The sequence below is a fragment of the Pristis pectinata genome, chromosome 1 (assembly GCF_009764475.1).
Source record: "Pristis pectinata isolate sPriPec2 chromosome 1, sPriPec2.1.pri, whole genome shotgun sequence".
Taxonomy (NCBI): Eukaryota; Metazoa; Chordata; class Chondrichthyes; order Rhinopristiformes; family Pristidae; genus Pristis; species Pristis pectinata.
Window position 1 is genome coordinate 78,489,049 of NC_067405.1, and position 19,346 is coordinate 78,508,394.

General features: G+C 41.4%; 1 protein-coding gene across 1 annotated transcript in view; it reads right to left on the reverse strand.

Moving 5' to 3' along the window:
- Window positions 1-3,040: 3,040 nt before the first annotated feature.
- Window positions 3,041-19,346, reverse strand: part of LOC127568367 (bone morphogenetic protein receptor type-2-like) — a 205,877-nt gene continuing 189,571 nt past the window's right edge. The window contains 6 exon segments of the mRNA XM_052012028.1: window positions 3,041-7,787; window positions 7,790-7,992; window positions 13,386-14,662; window positions 16,547-16,731; window positions 18,134-18,270; window positions 18,812-18,959. Of these exon segments, the coding sequence (XP_051867988.1) occupies window positions 7,728-7,787; window positions 7,790-7,992; window positions 13,386-14,662; window positions 16,547-16,731; window positions 18,134-18,270; window positions 18,812-18,959 (2,010 nt within the window). The 3' untranslated portion in view covers window positions 3,041-7,727.

A 19,346-nucleotide genomic window follows, 5' to 3' on the forward strand; every position in this document is an offset into this window, starting at 1 on the left:
AGCACTCTGAAAATTGAAATAAATGATGCCCACAAAGCAGGAGAAGGCTATAAGAGGATAGCAAAGTGTTTTCAGGTAGCCGTTTCCTCAGTTCGTAATGTAATTAAGAAATGGCAGTTAACAGGAATGGTGGAGGTCTAGTTGAGGTCTGGAAGACCAAGAAAACTTTCCAAGAGAACTGCTCATAAGATTGCTAGAAAGGCAAATCAAAACCCCCGTTTGACTGCAAAAGACCTTCAGGAAGATTTAGCAGACTCTGGAGTGGTGGTGCACTGTTCTACTGTGCAGCGACACCTGCACAAATATGACTTGCATGGAAGAGTCATCAGAAGAAAACCTTTCCTGCGTCCTCACCACAAAATTCAGCGTCAGAAGTTTGCAAAGGAACATCTAAACAAGTCTGATGCATTTTGGAAACAGGTCCTATGGACTGATGAAGTTAAAATAGAACTTCTTGTCCGCAATAAGCAAAGGTATGTTTGGAGAAAGAAGGGTGCAGAATTTCATGAAAAGAACACCTCTCCAACTGTTAAGCATGGGAGTGGCTCGATCATGCTTTGGGCTTGTGTTGCAGCCAGTGGCACGGGAAACAGTTCACTGGTAGAGGGAAGAATGAATTCAATTAAATACCAGCAAATTCTGGAAGCAAACATCACACCATCTGTAAAAAAAAAGCCGAAGATGAAAAAGAGGATGGCTTCTACAACAAGATAACGATCCTAAACACACCTCAAAATCCACAATGGACTACCTCAAGGGGCATAAGCTGAAGGTTTTGCCATAGCCCTCACAGTCCCCTGACCTAAACATTATCGAAAATCTGTGGATAGACCTCAAGAGCTGTGCATGCAAGACGGCCCAAGAATCTCTCAGAACTAGAAGCCTTTTGCAAGGAAGAATGGGCAAAAATCCCCCAAACAAGAATTGAAAGACTCTTAGCTGGCTACAGAAAGTGTTTACAAGCTGTGATACTTGCCAAAGGGGGTGTTACTAAGTACTAACCATGCAGGGTGCCCAACCTTTTGCTTCGGGCCCTCTTCCCTTTTTGTTAGTTTGAAACTGTAAGAGATGGAAATAAAGAAGTAATCTTGCTTAAAATATTAAAGAAATGTGTCATCTTTAACTTTATGCCTTTTGGAAATCAGGTCATCTTTTACTCGCTTAGCTTTTCACAGTATCAGAAATTTTGACCAAGGGTGCCCAAACTTTTGCATGCCACTGTATCCGTTAATGACTTAGACAAACGCAGAGGTCATTATTAATAAGTTTGCTGAATATACCAAAACTAGCAGTGTGATAGTGAGGAAAGGAGCAGGACAGTGGTGCAACTAGCTGTGTTACTACCTCACAGCTGCAGTTATGGGGTTCAATCCTGAACTCCTATATTGTCTGTGAGAAGTTTGCAATGTTCTCCGTTTCTCCACCACATCCCAAAGGCAAGAGGGTTGGTTGGTTAACTGGCCACTATACATTGGTGAGTGGTAGAATTTGCGGGCAGCTGGTGAGAATAAAATGGAATTAGTGCACGATTAGTGTAAATGGGTGCTTGATGGTCAGCATGGACTAGGTGGGCTTGTTTCCGTGAAGTATAACTCGATGAATCTAAAGTTCTAAGCTGTGAGTAGACATCAATGGATTGGTTAGATGTGGGATACCTGTCCTTATCGGTCAAGGCATAGAATACAAGAGCAGGGAAGTTGTATATAAAATTCTAATTAGACTAGTGTACTGTCTGGTCACCACGTTACGGGAAGGATGTGATCACACCAGAGATGGTGAAAAAGAGGTTTACAAGGATGTTGTCAGCGTTGTAGAATGAGTTTAGAGACTGACTTGGCAAGGGTTATTTTCTTTCAAGCAAGGAAAATTGATGTCTATAAAATTATGAAAGGCAGGGTGAACAGGAATTATTTTCCTCAGCACAGGGGTCAATAATTAGGGGATGTAATGTTATGTTATCGAAAAGCAATATGATTAAAGATCAACCTGAAACATTAACTCTGTTTCTCTCTTCACAGATGCTGTCTGACCTTCTGAGCATTTCCTGCATTTTCTGTTTTTATTATAAATTTATGTCAATTGATGGAAGAATTAAATGTGGCACATTGGTGGGGGAGTGACATAATTGCACAGCTAGTAGAACTGCTGCCTCACAGCTCTAGCGACCTGGGTTCAAACCTGACCTCTGCTCCAGTCTGTGCACCTTCTCCCTGTGACCATGTGGGTTCACCTAGATGCTCTAGTTTTCTCCCACATCTCAGTCATGTGGATTGGTAGCCACTGTAAATTGCCCCCAGTGCATAGATGAGTGGCAGAATTGGAGGGGGTGGGAGGTTAGGGTGAGCCATTGGGAACATGGAAAAGAATAAAAGTGGGTTAGAATAGGATTAATGTAAAAATGGGTGCTCACCACAGACTCAGTGGGCCAAATGGCCTGTTTCCATCTTTCTATGACTATTAGTCATAGTCACGATGAGTTGAGGACGGTGGGTGACTGGAACTCGTTGCTTGAAAGAGTTGTGGAATCTTTCAACACATTTAAAGGTATTTGAGTAAATGAAGAACTATAACCCATAAAGCTATGGATGGAGAGCTGAAAAGTGGGAGCAACACAAAAGGTCAGTCTTGGATTGTTTGAACACCACAAATAGCCACCTTTGGTGCCACAAATGTTTACATTTCTATGATAAAGGTCCCATTACACTCCCCCGTCAAATACTCCTGGAACAAGCATCAGCTCCCTAGTTTCAATAGGTCATGAATCTTTGACGTTCTCTATGCTGAGAGCTGTGGAGGCTGAATCATATGCAAGGCAGAGATAAATATTTGGTCCATAGAGGGGTGACAGTTATGGAGCACAGGTAGGAAAATGAATCAGATCAGCCACGATCATATGAATGGTAAAGCAACTTTGAGGGACCATACGACCTACTCCTGCTCTTGTTTTTTTGTTCTTATGTTCTAACTTTGTACATTCAGATTGCTATTGCATGTTTGTGAATGGTGAAGCTAAAATAAACCACAAATGAGATGGCTGACATGTCATGAATATACTCTTTAATAAGCAGGATTTTACAGCCAGCTAGTCACCCCAATTAAGTCAGCAGGCTGTACCAGTAACTTGGTTCTTTTCCAATCATTGGAACCTGGAGCTACCAAAGCAATTTAATTACAGCACATATAGAAAACAGGTTATGGTTACAATTGTCCCTGTAGTGCCAGCTGACATTTTAATTATTAATTTTTAAGTAAATGGAAGATTGAACAGCTTCATTCAGACACATTCAACGTTACAATAACCATGCAGTACAAACTTTACAAAACACACATCCCATCTACCCATTCATTATCTTATCCAGAAGTGGTCAAGGGCATCAGAACCTTTTTGATTTGGATTATTTATCAATACATGATGAAGCATCATTACTGGAAGTAACATCCCAAGGCTGTGATTTCAATTCTGAATCTGTTGCCAGCAGGAATGACTGAGAAAAATTACTTTGAATCACTGGGCAGTGGTAGTGTTCTGATATACACATATAAGGAAAAAATCTTAATCTCAACACCTTTATAAAATGCCTTCAACTGCTATAGCTCCTCAATATTATAACTAAGAATGGTCTTATAATGTTCTGTTATGTCAGAATAATTAACACATTTATATATTTATATAAGCAAGGGTTGTGAGGTACTTCATGACCCCTGTGTAACAATCTCAAAGCTGCAGTATATTGCAGTAATGATGCCTGTAAGTTAATCAATTCTGCAATTCTTCTAATACAATATCATGATATAAGGTATCTATGCATTATTTCCAAGCATCCGGACATATCTTTGGCACAGGGCTAGAACTGATCCCTGCCTCAGATAACTCCAGTGCTGCAGGAAACATTTTACCTGCTATGGTAAATTTTCTCCATAAATCTAATAGTGTTCTTGACTACTTAATCAGACACATCCTGATGCTCTAAATTTACTCCTCTCCTTTTCTCCAAGATAATAGTACTGCTTCCCCATTAGTAACTCATCCAGGGTCATGTTCCATGCACGTGCCTACATAGTGAGTGTTGGCAGGCAGTTTAAATGTGGGGGCATCACAATCCAAGGGCGACTCTGTTCTCACACTTGGGCACATTCCAACTGATTTGTCCACTTTTACCCTGAGAACTTTAGCTGAGATCAAAAGAGGACATGGAGTTAGACTCCTTTCTGAACCTTGTGGATTAATTACATACTGTATTGGTAAGCCATCAGGGCAAATGCCTCTCGATTACTGAAATCAGCTACTCTTGTTAACATAACTAGTGCAATTGCTAATTATGGAGAGAATCTGAACTCCTAATCATTACACCCAAATAAATGACATTCAGCAGTTATTGAATGCTTTTGTTTTTAAGTCGTGATTTTTGCTGGGATTTGGAACTAAAGTTTCCTACTGAAAGTGAAATCAGCTTGTTTCCCACCCCCCAACCAAAGATTGTCAAAACAAAAATGGCACAAATGATGACTGAACTGAGGTCAGTCTAAAAGAACCAGTATTAAATCCACTAAGATAAAGAGACAAAGGTCAAGTATAAGTAAAAATGATACTCAACTGAGGAAGAGTTCTCTCTCAAAATGCTCTCCTGTCTTTTCTGTTGCTCAGCAACCGATCTTTTGTGGATTGCTTCTGTTTAGATTTCGCTCTTCCGACATTCACATCGTTAAAAAATACCCTTTTGAATTTCTAACTGGTGATGACATGCAAATTGTTGAGTGATTTTGGCTGATATTTTAGAATAACTGGGCTTGAGTTAGAGTGTCTTGGGACAGGTTTTTGATTTCTCACATCAGGCTGGAAGACTCTCACCAGATGCTTGTTAGTAAAAACCCAATGATTAAGAACCCATGCCTGTAAAAAACCAATGTTCCTGTCCACCCACAAATACCCGACCTCCACCTCGTTTCACACTGCTGTTAGCTGCCATGATTCTGGGCATGTAGCATTAAAACAACACATCATTTTGCCCTTTGAGTCTATGGCACTGGCAGTTTTCTGTAGACAGGCAGTCCCATTCCTGTTTTTTTCCACCCATTTAATTTTCTAACATTAATCCAGTTCAATGTGAAAGCCACAACTGAATCTACATCCACTACACTTGCAGATAATGCTTGGGTTAAAAAAAATACTGTGTGTCTCCTTCGATCTCTTGCCAAACACTTTAAATCTCTGACCTCTAGCCTTTGACAGCCCCCCGCACCCCCCAACTCCAGCCTGTTTAATCAAGGTTTTGTACACCTCCACCATCTCTTCCCTTAGCCTTTAGTGCTCCAAAAAGAAAAATCCCAGATTGTCTATTTTATCCCTGTCATGGAATTCCTTTATCACTGGAATCATTCGGATATGATGCAGGAGGAAATCCCTTCAAACAGCACATGCTGTAAAAAAAAATTAGCAATGGGCAGCACTGGAGACCCTGGTATGATTCCAACCAACCCTTCCACCAAGAGGGCCACCAGCTAGGAGAACCCTGCCCTGAGTCTGGGGATTGAACTGCAGCAGCCAAACTGCTGGAGCACCTGATATTCAGAAACTAGGCCCAAATATGAGGATTAATTCTGGGCCTGATTCGACAACTGAGCTGCTGTGCTCAGAATTCTAATATCTGTAATCATGGAGTCAGATATGTACGTATAGATTGTGCTGGGTTTACTTCTTAAAACTGTTTACTGTCATTTACTGCAGCTTGATATAGCCAAACAAGCTAACCTTTCACACTGGAAGACAGAAATGAAGCATGAACTGGGCGAATGAAGGTTATTCACCTGTTATTTATATTTACCGCTATTCTGACCAAGGGCACATAATGGCCACAAGGCATGAATCAGTGTTCTAATGAACTGGCTCCCCTGGAGACTGAACTACCAGTTACAGTGCAGCCACCTTACATTTTCAACGTGATTCAGAGAAGCCAGATTTCAAATGGACCTCAATGAAGTGGACATGTTTCACCCTGAACATCTCCAGTCTGTCACAAATCTGAAACTAATCCTCTCCTCCATTCTTCTATTTTTGGCTGCTCTGCTTGCTGTGAAAATTATAAAAGGTGCAGTGTAAGCTGTAGCTATCCAGCACAGAAGCAGGAGAGGTCAGGAGATCTAATAGCAGAAATCTTCCTTTAAACTTCAATTAGGGATTAGAGTGGCCATTTAAACTTTTGTTATTTTGATGAACCTCTCAAGGCTAGGGATATTAGCACTTCAGAAAGAAACATTTTCCTCTTTGAGCAGCTATTGTCAGCACCAAATACCCTTAAAGGCCAAGTATAGGCACAAGTTAGATACAGTTTAAAGCTAATTTCCACATTGTCCTATAACAAACCCTCCCAGGGAATGTATAGCATGGGTTGGATACTCCTCTATGTTCCAGTTTACATGGCTTTAAGGTCCAACCTTAGGAGAGTATCCAACTCTACCTGTGATTTGTTTCCCTTGTGGACATAAAGGGCCCTCTGGAGTAAGACTATAAATCTAGTGTAAATCAGAGTTGTTTTGTACAGTGAGTTCATGCCAACTGAAGAAGTGGATTGAGACCATTTAACCTTCTTCTTTAAAAGAGGCTTAGAGCCAGCACTCAGAAGGGACTTGTCAAGAATTTGAACCCATGAACCAGAGGTGAAAATTCACTGCATAATCAGTTCATCCACATCCATGTTCACAATAAAACATGAAACAATGATACAGAAAAAACTGGTGCACCATAAAGATTGATCCATTATTAAAAGTTTCAGAAGCCAAGTAGGTGCAGGATCAGACACACCTTTAGAATGGGTTTTAGTGGTTAGGGTTCAGAGGGAATGGGGGGGGGGGGGGGGGGGGCGGTGGAAGAAGATGGCAAGGTATTGGACAATTTAAGTGCTTGGCCCACTAAAACAGAATTGTGTATTCATGGGTCAGATGAGGAGGCTAATGGCAATTCTATGGGAGGGAGGGGAGATGAGTGCCACCATAATAACATTTGGGGACCATGCATAGTGCACCAGCCCTCCATGGCTGGAGTGGGGGATGGGTGTGTTGAAGGGGAAGGGGCTGCAGAAGAAGAACAAGGTCACCACTGGCCCATGCACATTAAGCAACCTTCAGTGATATACAGAGAAAAGACACAACTTTTAAATAATAATTTTCTTTCTTTTCTTAAAAGCGTTACTAAGCTAAGCCTATTGCACATTCCAACAAAAGGTATTTTTCTCAAAAGGTGATACTATACTCTTTATAATTCAGTAACAAAATCAGAATGTCTTCATAAATGGCATCAATGGGGAGGCAAAATACTTTAGTGTTTTCCACATTGCTCACCATTAGTTACACCTGCCTTGAGAACCCACGTGCATGATCTTCACCAGAGGTTCAGCTGATCCACAATGAGTGCTAATAAAGTTGTGTGCTGCTTGTTTTTCTGAGACCTCTGTGAGACCCTTCGTAGTGCTTGCCTCAGGCTAGGCTTCACTCAAAGATTATCTTTCTTCCTTTCCAAAAAAAGTGCAAGAAGAAGGAAAACAAACAAAAAAAAGCTCTCAAAAATGACAGATTTTCTAAGCTTTGCTGCATAGCTGAACTCTAAAGCAAGTGTGAATTTGGGAAGGGGTTATCAAGATGGTGGGAAAAGGGTGCAGTTCAAGGGTGGAATAGCTGTCCTTTTATATTTGTTTCTTTCTCTCCTTACGAAGTACAAAGTAATAGTTAAAGATTCACAGGCAGTTCAGTCCTGTCTCCCTGCCAACTGTTGCTGTGGCAGTGCCACCACTACCTCCCCGATCAGGTAAACCGTGGTGCTGGATTTCGAACGCCCCACTGCACTGTTGCTGCCAGTATTGTTGTTGACCTCGCCATCAATGGGCTCTGTTGAAATGACCCATGTTGAAGGTCGCCATCTCTTTAGCGAGTATGGAGTTTTAACTCGTTTCTTTATTTTGTCCCCAGAAGAGGCCTGCTTACTTTCCTTTGTTGTCTCACCTGGATGTGGGGGAAGAAAAGAGAATATTGCTGCATTACTTGGACTAAGACACTACATCATGTTACATTCCACGGGGACATGGCCCACAATCTTGACGTTGAAAACCTTTCCAAATTTTAAGTTGAGTTGTGAAACAAATCCTTTCATATTTCAAATCTTCATGGCAACACCAGAAGATTGAAATTAAAGAAATGCAGATGCTGGAAAGATGAAATAAAGACACAAATGTTGGAAAGATGTGGGATCTAGGATGAGTTAGCCAATTGGATGCAAACTTGGCTTGGTAGTAGCAGGCAGAGGGTGGTAATGGAGGGTTATTTTTTAGATTGCAGGCCTGTGACCAGTGGTGTGCTGCAAGGATCGGTGCTGGGTCCCCTGTTGATTTTCATGTGTTTTAACATAGGTGACATGACTAGTACATTTGCAGATGATATTGAAATTGGTGGTATAATGCACAGTGAAGAAGGTTGTCAAGGTTATAATAGGATGGGAATGTGGGCAAAGGAATGGCAGATGGAATTTAACTCAGGCAAGTGCAAAGTGATGCTTTTTGGAAAGTTAAACCAGGGCAGGATATACACAGTGAATGACAGGGCCCTGAAGAGCACTGTTGAACAGAGAGATCTTGGGGTATAAGTACATAGTTCCCTGAAAATGGCAACACAGATGGACAGGATTGTGAGGAAGGCATATGGCTTGCCTGCCTTCATCAGCTGAGATATTGAGTATAAGAGCTGGAACATGATGTTACAGTTGTACAAAATGTTGGTTAGACCACACTGCGTATTGTGTGCAATTTTGGTCGCCACACTTTAGGAAGGATTAAACTAGATTAAGTTGTGATTAAGCTAGAGAGGGATAAGAGAGTCACAAGCATGTTGCCTGGATTAGAGGGCTTGCGTTTTAAGAAGAGATTGGATAAAATGGGTCTGTTTCCCATGATAGGGTTGACTAAAACAAGAAGGCATAGGTATAAACTGAAAGGGAGAAAGTTTAAAGGGGATTTGAGGAGTAAATTTTTCACAAAAAGAGTAATTGGTATCTGGAATGAGCTTCTAGAGGAGGTGGTGGAGACAGGAACATTAACAACATTTAAGAGACATCTGGACAGGTATTTGAATGAGCAGGGCATAGAGGGATTTGGAATTAATGCAGTCAAATGGGATTAGAATAGATAGGCAGGATGGTTGGCTGACATGGAGGGCCGAAGGGCTTATTTTACGCCGTACAAATCTATGACTCTATAACATTCAGCAACTCAGGCAGCACCTGTGGAAGGAAAAACAGGGCTAATGTTTCAGGTCAAAGTTGAAAGGTCAACTGTTTCTTTTCCACCAGTGCTGTCTTGCATGCTGAGTGTTTCCAGTATCTTCTGTTTTTAATATTGGAAGACAGCCTGGGATTTCAAGCCAAGTTATAATTCCTAGCTGAAAATGTGGGACTGTTCTCAGAAAGCCTATACATGCTCGCTCCCTCTGAAGCATGATGGTAACAGGCAAACAAAGTAAATGAAGCTACTTTTGAGTTTCTGGCTCAAAGTGAGAAGGACCTTGCACAAAATAACTGACTACACTGACTACTTTTCTCCCATTCTTTAAAAAGGATGTGTATTGCATTTGTAACAATGTGGCACCAGGACTGTCAGATGAACATTGTATTCAAAGACTGAATGCAATAAATGCACATTTTTCCAATCCCTTGCCTGAAGGCAATAACACCTTTCAGCAGTTCAGTCTTACAGCCAATTTTCACAAGGATACTTAAAGAGTGTGTATAAACAGAGGCTGATCATCTCTTCACTCAGCATTATCTACCCAATCTAAGCCCCTCATGATTTTGTATATATTTCAAGTTCCCACCTCGGCCTCTTCCACTCCAAGCAATACCACTCTGCCTATCCAGACTCTCCTCATAGTTGAAACACAACATCCTACTAACTCTCCTCCGAATCCTTTCTAGTGCAGTCACATCCTTCCGACAGTGACAATCAGAACTGCACACAGTACCCCAGCTATGGTCATTGTGTTTAACTGTAATATTATTCTTCTTACCAATATGCACTACCTAATCTTTTTCAGGATTAAATTCTATCTGCCACTGCCTTGCCAATCATACCAACTCACCAAATTATTCTATAGACAAAGAGCACCCTTTTCACTATTGCAAACACCATCAATTTTTGTGTCATCTGCAAATTTGTTAGTCATATATTTATATTCATATTGTTAATGCATACAACAAATTCCAAAAAGTCCCAGCACCAATCCCTGCAGTACACCACCAGTCACAGGCTTCCAATCACAAAACCCTCAACCTTTACCTTCTGCCTCCTATCATCAAACCATTATCAAATGCAGTTTGCCAATTTGTCCTGGATCCCATGGGCTTTTGCGTTTTGGACCAGTCTCCCATGTAGGACCTTGTCAAAGGCCTTATTAAAGTCCACGTAGACTACACCAACGTAGTACCCTCATCAACATATTTAATTACCTCTTTGAAAAGTGTATATCCCTTAACAAAACCATGCTGACTATTTTTGATTGACCCCTGAATATCAAACTGCAGGTTAATCCTGTTCCTAAGAACTTCTTCCAATATGATGTTAGACTCACAGGCTTGTGATTACTTGGCTGATCCCTGCTGCCCTTCTTGAATAAGGTTACCACATTTACTGTCCTCCAGTCATCTGGCACCTTTTCTGAGGTCAGAGGTAATTTGAAAATGTCCTCAGGGCACCAGCAATCTCTTCCTTTGCAGCCTGGGATACACTTTATCAAGCCCTGGGAGTTATCTACCTTTAGGTCTGCTAAGACATTTAATACCTCTTTTTCCATGGTAATCTGTTGTAGAATTCCACTATGCCCTTCCCTGAATTCTCCAACTACAATGTTCTTAAATGCAGTGAACAGAGATAACAAGTATTCACTGAAGACATCACCTACATCCTCTAGTTCCACGCACAAGATTACTACTTTTGGCTCCTAATGGGCCCCATTCTTTCTTTAATCCTTCTTGCACTAATGTAATTATAAAATGCTTTGGGATTTTCTTTAATCTTGCCCACTAATACTATTCCATAGAACCATACAGAACAAAACAGGCCCTTCGGCCACCATGGCTCCTCTTTGCCCTTGTAGATAACTTTTTGAATACCCTCTTACACTTTCTATACTCCTGTAAGGCATCCCTTATTTTCATTCTTTACACCTGCCATAAGTTACTTTTTTTCATTATTCATCCCTTGACGTCCAAGGGTCTTTGAATTCATTGGCCTTACTTTTCACCCTTATGTTAGAAATTTCTCTCTAGACCTATTGTTCTTAACTATTTCCAAGGGTATTTTTGTACCTTCCATGAAGATGGACACAAAATATTTGTATAATATTTGATACAAAATATTTGCCTTTTCTATAATTTCCAACACATTGGCTCTGAACCATCACTACTTAACCCAGACTGACTCCCACTGATCACATGTTCTTACCTGCAAGTAGCTGCTTCCATTCAACTTTTTCCAGGTCCTGACTAATGGTATTGTAATTGGCCTTCCCCCAATTCAGGACTTAATTTCCAGTCCATCCTTGTCCTTTTCTATAATAACAGAGTTATTCCAAAATACTCTCCCATTGACAGTTCCTCCACTTCCCGAAGATTAGGTCCAGTACTGCCCCTTCTCTATTTGAATTCAAGCAGAGAACTGACTCAAGTAGTTCTCCTGGATGCACTGTAAAAATTCCGCCCCCTCTAAGCCTTTTAAACAAAGGTGATCCCAGTTAATATTTGGGAAGTTGAAATCCCCCACTACTTTTATCCTACTATTCTTATACTTTTCTGTGATTTGCCAACATGGTTGCCTCTCTATTTCCCCAACTGGAGGCCTGAGGTATGCTACCAGCAAAGTGATCATTCCCTCCCTCATTACTGCAGTTATGGACTCCTTGATTAATTATGCAATGTCACCTCTTACACAATCCCCTCCACCTCTCCCCCCCACCCCCACCCATCATGCCTGCAAATTCTATAGTCTAAACTGATGAGGTACCATTTGATAGCTGGCACAGATGTGGTGGCTGGTAGAGCCTATTTTGTGCTATATAACTTGATGACTTTGGGGAGTTCCACATAAATAGGAAAAATGGGATACAACAGATTGACTATGCTCTTTTCATGTTAATTTTGGTTTGCCTTTTATGCCAAACAACTGGAGTCATTATCTGGGGTATGGAATATAAAAGGAAGGAGGAAATGTTCAACTTTATCAAACATTGTTTAAGTCCACAGCTGGAGCACCGTATACAGTTCTGGTCACCATACAATATGAAGGATATCAATGCACTGGAGAGGATACAGGGGAGATTCACCCAGATTTTATCTGGAATAGAGAGTCTGAGTTACAAGGAGAGACGGGATAGGCTGGGTTTGTTTTCCTCAGAGCAGAGGAGGGTACTTGATAGAAGTATACAAAATTACGAGGGACACAGGCAGTGTAGGCAGTAGAAGACTTTTCCCCAAAGCCAAATTGTTTAAAACTAGGGGACATCGGGTTAAGCTAAGGGGTAAGAGGTTTAGAGGGGATCTGAGGAGAAATTTTTTCACTCAGTGGATGGTTGGAATCTCAAGCGCACTATCTGACTGAGTGGTGGAGGCAGGTACTTACACAACATTTGAAATGCATTTGTCCAACACCATTCAAAGCTGAAATATCTCAAAACGCTTTATACACTAAATTATATTTTGAAATAGACCAACTTTCTGCATGGAGGTTAATGACAATTCCTTTGTACAGCAACTTTCCCTGCCATCTACTGGACCAGATAAATGAAGCATCACTCTTGTCCCACCTCTTGCTCAGTGTAGTGACTTGAAACTCGTGTATAGTGTGAGTAACAAGTACAATTGAACTAATTGTCTTTCTTGCCTATGACTTAGCAATAATGAGGTTGAGCATATATTGTAATTTTACAAAAGAATTTCAACCTCATGTCTGCAAAGGTGATCACTTTTGTTGGGGTCCAGTCCCATAAACAAGAAGAGTTCTCCAGATCTCCATCCAAAGCTCATCTTCTTATATTTATATGTGATTCAAGCCTCTGAATGTCAGTGGGCTTCTCAAGCATTTAGTTGCATCATTAAAGAGTTCAATACTGTTCCCACTGTATATAGGCGTTTCCCAATAGGAATTATTGGATTCTGATCAGAACATGGAAATCTTGTTATTTTCTTCTACAGTTTGAGTAGCTCAAGAGTTCCCATTCAGAAGACGTGATAATTTGTTATAAATTGGGATGGAGACAAGGATCTAATTACCTGCATGACTAAATACTGCCTTGGTGTACTTCATCACGAAGTTATCCTGTGCATCAGTGACATTTTAAACAGCCTCTTTACTTACATGGCGTACTACAGCTATCCAGAATGCTGGCTGACGAGAGATCGAGTGAGTTTGGCCTTTCTGCCCTCCTTCCTTGCCGCCGTGCCACTGGGCCTTGCTGGTCATTTGCCAATGTACCATCTACTGTGCCACATTGATTGCTGTTGTTGTTATTGTTAGAATTTGTCCGTCCCTGGTCAAGTGGACGATCCCTCCTGTCCATTAGCCTCTCGGCAATGATGTCATCCCGAGTGGCTTGTTGTTCCCTCCTCAGCAATGGTTCATGTTCATCTGGACTGGAGTTTATGTTCACTCTGCTGTCCTCCCCACTAAACTGAGATTGGAGGGGTTCCTGGCCTCGATGGCTTACTACATTGGACTTCTGAGGGCCAGGCACTGATCCATTAGCATACTGTGTGACCACAGGGTGTGGGTTCCCTGCATGGTCTCTTCTAGCAATGCCATTCACTGTGACAGTAACCACTTGGGGCTCTCCTGCATTTATGGTGTTCATTTTTGCCACTCCTGTCTCCACCTGCTTAAGGTTTGACTTGTGCTTGCTGCCAAACTTCAGTCGTGATTCCTTCGCCATGTTTTTGGTGTTGAGGGGAAGGCTGGTGGGACGCTTGGGGATGTTTTGTTGTTTGGGGAGGGGGTACATATGAGTGGCTGGGATGTCAGGGATCAAACAAGCCTGGCTGGTGCTGGGTTGGGGAAAATCCTGGTGCCCGGTTACCTCAGCTGCCAGCTTGATCAGAGGGTAGAGGAGACTGGGATTGCTACCACTAAGAGGGTCAGATCCACTGAACTGCTTCAGAGAGTGCTCCATTAAGTTTTCGTCTGAGCTCTCTTTGAGGTTCTTATCCACTTCTTTAGGATCTAGCTTGTTGGTCTCCAGGTCTTCTTCAGTCAGCTGCAGACATACTGGAGTAGAGCCGAGAGGTGGCAGTAAGTTGCCCACTTGTGTATTAGTGTCCTCAGAGTACTGTGTTTCCGAGATTGTGGACATGGCAGTGCTGGGTGTGAGGCCCGCAGTGTTTGTAGTGGTAGTTGTTGCTGATAAGCTGGTGATGCTGGTCTCTGGACTGGGGATCCGTGCTTGAGCCTGCTGCCTTTCATAATTAATGGAGTTGCGATTTTTCTCACTGGTGGTCGATGGTGTGCCAGATGTAGAGTTTTCAGTTGAGATATTTTTTACCATACCGTCAGTGTGGTGGATGGAGTCTTCAATGTATGAAGAGGAAGAATAATCAGGGTAGGGTCCCATCTTTGGCGCTCGACGACTATGTGACAGATTCCTGCAATGAGACAAAAACCGTCAAATGACAACCCTAGCAAACATAAGATCTGGGATGTAAAATGAGGTAGTTAGAGTTTGTACTCAAACTATATCATGTTTAAACTTGGAAAAAATTAGGAGTGATACTGCTGATCCTTCGCTTAAACTTGAAGATATTTGGAGTCCATTTATTCACTATTTTCACATGATGTAGATCCCCTTTCAATAACTTTCCAACTTAGAGGAACGGAGTTGACGACATAATATTGCTCTGTTTCTACTGAGAAATTTTAGCCCAGTTTTTGTTTTCTTTTTTTTTGTTGTTTTTTTAAAAAAAATTTTGTTTAGTTTATATTTTTTTTTACAATTTTTCTTATTGATTTGGGTTTTTTAAAAATTTATATAATAAATCTTTTTCTTTCCTTTCTTTTATATTATATTCATTTACTAAGAGATCATTGGATCTACAGATTTTTTAATATTTTATTGTTCTTTATGACTATCTGCGCCATGATTGTTATCCTGATCTCTTTGTATTACATGTATAAATACTGATGCTATATATCAATCTGTATTAATTTGTAAACTAATAAAAAGATTGAAAAAGAAAGAAAGAGTTTGTGGCTGAAGATTGCATTCTGTATTTTCTTATCTCAATAACAACACAAAGTGTCATTATAAGTATCAGATAAGAGGAATATACCTCAGCACCAAAAACATAGATATGGCCCCTCTCTTTACTTCCCTGTATCCTTTCAACTTACTCTCCTATGATTCTTTTTATCACTAACCTACACTAAGGGGTATTTTCTAGTAGCCAATTCATCTACCAGCACAAAATGTGGGAAGGAAATGAGGAAACACACAGAGTTACAGGGAGAATGTGCAAACTCAGGGAAGCACCAAGTCAGGATTGAACTCGGGCCTCTGGAGCTGTGAGGAGCAACAGCCACTGTGTTCCCCTAATGGTTTTGATTTTACCAAGGTTTAACTGAGAAAATTTGAATTCCTCTAACAAAGGAAGGAACAAGAGAGCTGGTGGTGGAACAGAATTGTATCTCACCATGTGGACATGACCCCATTTCTGAGTCATTTGTAACTCTGGTTGTGATCATTCAATCTCTATGGAAGAGTGAAACCTTGATTAGAGAGGTTAAAGACATGAAGTTTCTGGAAAGATGGGCATGGACACAAAATTTTGGGGAGAAGGTGATGGAGACAGATACTAATTTGAAACAAGATATTTTTTGAGGCAGGAATTATTTTGAAAGCAAAGTCAATAAGGAGGGAAGCTTTTACAATGTTAATTAGCATTATGGCTTGGAAAGGAAGGTTGTGTGGTCAGCATCAGTGGTAATGACATCAAAGGAACAGCAATAAATTTAGAAATGGCACAGGGAGAGAAAATATAAAGACTAAGATGAGGTTTGGCAGGAGATTTGACCAGGTGGCGGAAGACATACTAGCAGAGTTGAATGAATTGCCCACGTTATAGCGATAATGAAATCACGAGTTCCCCACTCTTATTGGAAGAGAAGATAGAGTAGATAGGGAGAGGAGGAACAGGGAGATTTAAGATGCTGCTTGTAAAGAGGTACCAGAAAGGAAGGTAGCAGTGATCTATCCAAGTACGATTCAAGCCTAGAGCAGCAGTAAATAAATAAGGTGACATAGTAGTGATATGTTGGGGTAGTGTTTCGGTGACATGGGATGTGAAGTATCCAAGAGAGAGAAAATAGAGAAAAATAGCATGGATAGATGGGGAGCCAGAGGAGAAATGAGATGGGGTAAGAGAAGAAGAAAATGGAAACAGAAATAATGCATTTATGTCCTGATCAAGAGCCAAACTGAAGGAAATATTACTGCAGACACAGAGATCTTAATATTGTTCTTTACTACTCACCGTTCATTCTGCATGGCTGTTGTAGTAAACTGCGACATGGGATTGACCGTGGGACTCACAGACTTGTTTCGATCCCACATCACCATGAGCTCTGCCATTCTCTCTTCTGCACACTGGGCTGTGAGACGAGCCTCTGCATCCTGGTCCCAGCAGTCGTCCATTGTTTCCTTTAGTGATCGGACTGCCTGTGTATCAGAGAAACGATTCTGTTTTCCAGCAGTGGGGTAATATCCAAAAAGCCTTTTTTCCCTCATCCCTGCCTGAAGATGCTCACTCTTGGGCTGTGAATGGAGTAAGAGACATTCCCCAAGAAGATGGCAGGGAAATAAAGAGTTTTGATGGCCCCTGACATAGCTCAATGTATACCTGAGGACCAGCAATACGTCCAACAAGGACCAACACTTCAACTTACAGCCTATATTTTACTCAACATTCAATTCAAAATTTTAAGATAAAGAACTTCACAGGAATTTCTAATTTCATTTCAGATTTCCAGAATCCTTAGTTTTTTCCTTTGGAACTTAAGATCATGATTCTGCTTCTTTCATTTAAAAGGAAATGTCCCATTTGACCCTCACCAATTTTTATTGATGACCATAGAAAGCATCCTATTCAGATGCATCACGGCTTGGTATGGCAATTGCTCTGCCCGTGACTGCAAGAGACTGCAGAGTTGTGGACACAGCTCAGCACATCACAGAAACCAGCTTCTTCTTCCCCCCCCCCCCCCCCCCACCCCACCCCTCCACAGGGTCTGTCTACACTTCTCGCTGCCTCAGTAAAATAGCCAACATAATCAAAGACCCCACCCACCCTGGACATTCTTTCTTCTCCACCCTCCCATTGGGCAGAAGATACAAAAGCCTGATATAGTACATAATACCAGGCTCAAGGACAGCTTCTACCCCACTGTTATAAGACTATTGAATGGTCCCTTAGTACGATAAGATGGACTCTTAACCTCACAATCTACTTCGTTATGACCTTGAACCTTATTGTCCACCTGCACTGCACCTTCTCTGTAACATTTTATTCTGCATTCTGTTATTGTTTTACTATGTACTACCTCAATGAATTGATCTGTATGAGTGGTATGCAAGGCAAGTTTTTCATTGTACCTCGGTACATTTGATGATAATAAACCAATTTACCAACTCCTCGAATTATTTTTTTTTTGTCTTTACTTATATCACTACCTCTTCTCTCACCTTGCACCACAATCTCTTTTGTCATTTAATCTCTCCTGCTTTCCACCCTCTCAGGAAACTCCCCTTTAGCTCTCTTCTCCCTTTCCTCTTTAGAGTGCATCTTAAAAACTGTCCAGATCTAACCTTTTGCAGTTCTGACGAAAGGTCACCAACCTGAAACATCAACAGTTTCCCTTTCCAAAGGTGCTGCCTGACATGCCGAATATTTCCAACATTTTGTTTCTAGAAACAAACCTGGAATTCAATAAGAATTCTGGAGAAGTACAGCCAGCATCAAACTCAATGTGCTTGCGACCCTCATTTTTTTTTATAATCAGGAAAGACTTTCTATCAGAAATTAGGCGGCTAATGAAAATCACAGGAAATCCTGTTTGCTTACCAGGCTGTTCTCTTTCCAGGCTTCGGGAAATTTGGGTCGCTGCTTCTCCCTTGAGACCAAATGCTGCATATCTTCAAAGCTGGGGTGGTTTCCCACCTCAGCCTGAAAGGCCATCTGATAGTCAGGCACTGTCTCTCCTATTCATGGAAAAGACATGGTCATATTAGAAGTTTGGAGGAGTTTCTCACCCTCCCCAATGAGGTAGATAACAGAAAATGATCTTATCCTGCAACATGCTCATATTCCAGTCCCTGAAGCCCTATTACAGCAACTGGGCAATTGATTTTAGCCATCAAACCCCAAGTTGTTTACAAGGGTCATGAATAGGTTACAAAAATATTCCAGGGACTGGGATGCACCTGTAACTCTGATCTCTTTCCAACAGATTGGAACATAGATCCCTTACCCGAGTTGTCACCCCATGCAAGGGCCATCCAACTGAAATTGTAGTCAGAAGAGAACTAGGTGAATCTTCTGCATGACTTTCCTTCCATTCCTGGTCAGCCCATCTCCCGTTAATGGGATATATTTGAGTGAGTTTCCAGAACACCTTTGGAAGTTCTTCTTGTACATTGAGTGAAGGAATAATAATGTTCTCTAATAATGTTCCTGCCAAGCATCCTGGGATCTTTTATTATGTTAAGGTTGCCATATAAATGAAACCCACTGTTTTCTTACCTGGGAAAAGGTCTGAGCACTTCATGAATATTTCCCAGTAGATAAGGCCCAGTGCATACATATCCACCTGCTTGAGAGCAGATGCACAATCCCGCAGATTTACTGCTCCCTCCAGCACCTCAGGAGCCATGTAACGGACTGTGCCAACCTATGAGGAGATGATGGAAATGGAAATATCACTACAGGGAGAGGAAGTTTTCTTAAATTTTTACCACTTCACAGTACAAACACTGGCTGATCCAGCATCCAGTGTTTGTCCAATCAACTTAATGCCTGCACCATTTGCGATAGCCTTATGGGAAGCTGTTGCCTGTAACTCCAATCCCTGTATTTCCATGTCAGAGGACATATTCCAGTGCCAAGGCAGAGACACAAGAAATTCTGCAGATGCTGGATGTACCTACAGCAATACACAAAAAGTACTGGAGAAACTCAGCAGGTCAGGCAGCATCTATGGAGGGAAATAAATAGTCGATGTTTCAGGCCGAGACCCTTCATCAGGACTGGAAAGGAAGAGGGCAGAAGCCAGAATAAG